Source organism: Scomber scombrus, chromosome 17, assembly GCF_963691925.1.
Source record: "Scomber scombrus chromosome 17, fScoSco1.1, whole genome shotgun sequence".
In the NCBI taxonomy this organism is placed as follows: domain Eukaryota; kingdom Metazoa; phylum Chordata; class Actinopteri; order Scombriformes; family Scombridae; genus Scomber; species Scomber scombrus.
The window spans coordinates 15,715,213-15,717,222 of NC_084986.1; the positions used below are offsets into that span (position 1 = coordinate 15,715,213).

General features: G+C 44.8%; 1 protein-coding gene across 1 annotated transcript; it reads right to left on the bottom strand.

Moving 5' to 3' along the window:
- Positions 1–300: 300 nt before the first annotated feature.
- LOC133997361 (ALK and LTK ligand 2a-like) lies at positions 301–1,803 on the bottom strand. The gene is made up of 4 exons (XM_062436937.1): positions 1,521–1,803; positions 948–1,001; positions 479–559; positions 301–365 (listed from the first exon to the last, which is right to left on the bottom strand). Exons 1-4 carry the CDS (start codon positions 1,801–1,803, stop codon positions 301–303), a joined length of 483 nt encoding a protein of 160 aa, XP_062292921.1.
- Positions 1,804–2,010: the final 207 nt, after the last annotated feature.

A 2,010-nucleotide genomic window follows, 5' to 3' on the forward strand; every position in this document is an offset into this window, starting at 1 on the left:
AATTCCTTTTCATACTTGTCCAACACATCATATTGTATGGTAGTAAATTCCAGTTATGCTGTAGATTTTCACAAATTATACCTGAACCAGCTGGTCACATCTTTTGAAACTTAAATAATTTCACTTTTATTACTCTCACACAGTATCATGTGCTCTGACCTGCTTCAACTTTTCACTGTCTAACAAGCAGCAACACACAAGCACTTTGACCATGTGTCTTATGTGCACATCTTCTGTTGAAAACAAATCCAACGTATATCATTCATGGTAGAATTACTGTATTGTAGTACCTTGTGTGTGCTACCCCTCTGTGCACTGCGGGCTGCCAGCTAGCCGTGTGAGAAGCCGCGCACATCTTTTGAAATCTGCGAGGAGAAGATGAAATGGAGACGCATGAGTGGATGCTTTTCACACACAGTGTTGACACTGGACAAGAAGATAAATTTATGATACTTTAATAGTGTGGTTTCAAGCTTACACGCAGGTATCGTGCAGTCTCTGGTGTGGTGGTAGAGTCTGTACACATGCTTCCTGCACTTTGGACCGAAGTAGAGTGGACCTGAAAGAGAGCAAGCTGTAAGAAGATTTCCATTACCTAGTACCACCTGTGCTAACATCTGTTTTACAGCCATTATCTAAAGCTATCATTCACATTTCTTGTATTTTTGACTGCCTCAGCCATCATCCCTCCCTTCACCTCTCGCTCCCATCCCACTCTGTCTGTTTCATAAAGTTCCTCTCTGACTTTATCACACTTTTGAAAAAAGTCACCTGCAGTAAGCACCAGTGTTATGCCGTACTTGGTGACCCACTACAACCTGTGCCTGCCCAGATATTCTTACCCTAACCATCTCACTTCTCATGATTAAACCTAACCAGCACTGCAGGTCACAGAATCTGATTGTTACCAACCAACGGCAATACAGTAGTTTGCAGTGATGCCTTACCTGTTATATGTTTTATGAATTTCTCCTTCTTTCTGAGATCTCTGGGGAATACAACTGTTGAGAGAGAGAGGATGGGAAAGGAGTATCAGGTTAAACACTGCGAAGTAGTGAAATACACTAAAAGGCCTATAAACATTCATTATCTCTGGATATTTACAAGCTTGCCTTGAGATTGGATGTATTGGTACAAACTGGGGGAATATGAGCCTATAGCCACAAACTAACAAAAATCTTAGGAAATTTAAGGGGTTGGTTTACACAAATAACAAAAACACATATTTTCACAATCCCCTGTAGTGGTATCTAGACATGAAGGTAGTTGTTCGTCAAGGATTTAAGATATCTGATATGCCTTCAAACTTTTAAATGCACATTTTGATACCACTTTCGGTAAGCTACAAGAGAAAATATGTTATTTTGGGGTTATTTGGGTGAAACAACCCTTTGACTTCATCCTGCCTAATTCATCAGTCTATAATGACTTTGCAATAATATGTAACATATTCCAGATCCTCTAGTGTGCAGCATCGATCCAGTAGGCTAAAGGGTTCCGCCTCATAAGTCGTCACTCACCGACAACCTGATCCCCTCTGTCTGTTTTCAAGTTGCTTAAGTCCTTTGGCTCCACCGGTGTGGTCCTCGCCCTCGCTGTTAACGGGGCTTCCGTTTTCGCGCTGTGATGACCCCGGCTCTCCTCCACGTGTTTCATGATCTCCACCATCCGCCTCAAGTCTCGCTGAGTTTCCCTGCCGGCCGCCGCGGGGGCCGTAGAGGGCGCGCTCTGGCCGCAGTGGCCGGTAAGCGCGCACATGAGTAGCACCAGTCCCATAGTGAAGTGTATGCGCTGTCCGCTCATAGCTCCCGTGGAGTGAGAGAGAAAGAGGGGGGGGGGGAGTGAACTCCTTCCCCGACGCCTCCTGGGAGGGAGGAGGGGGGGGGGGGTTCGGGTAAAAAGGTTTAACCGGACACCTGCAAGAGAGGTCGAAGAGGAATGTCAAATCAAATTGTCTCACAAATCATTCACCATTAAATGATGCAGAACACCATAGCACCCACTGAGAGC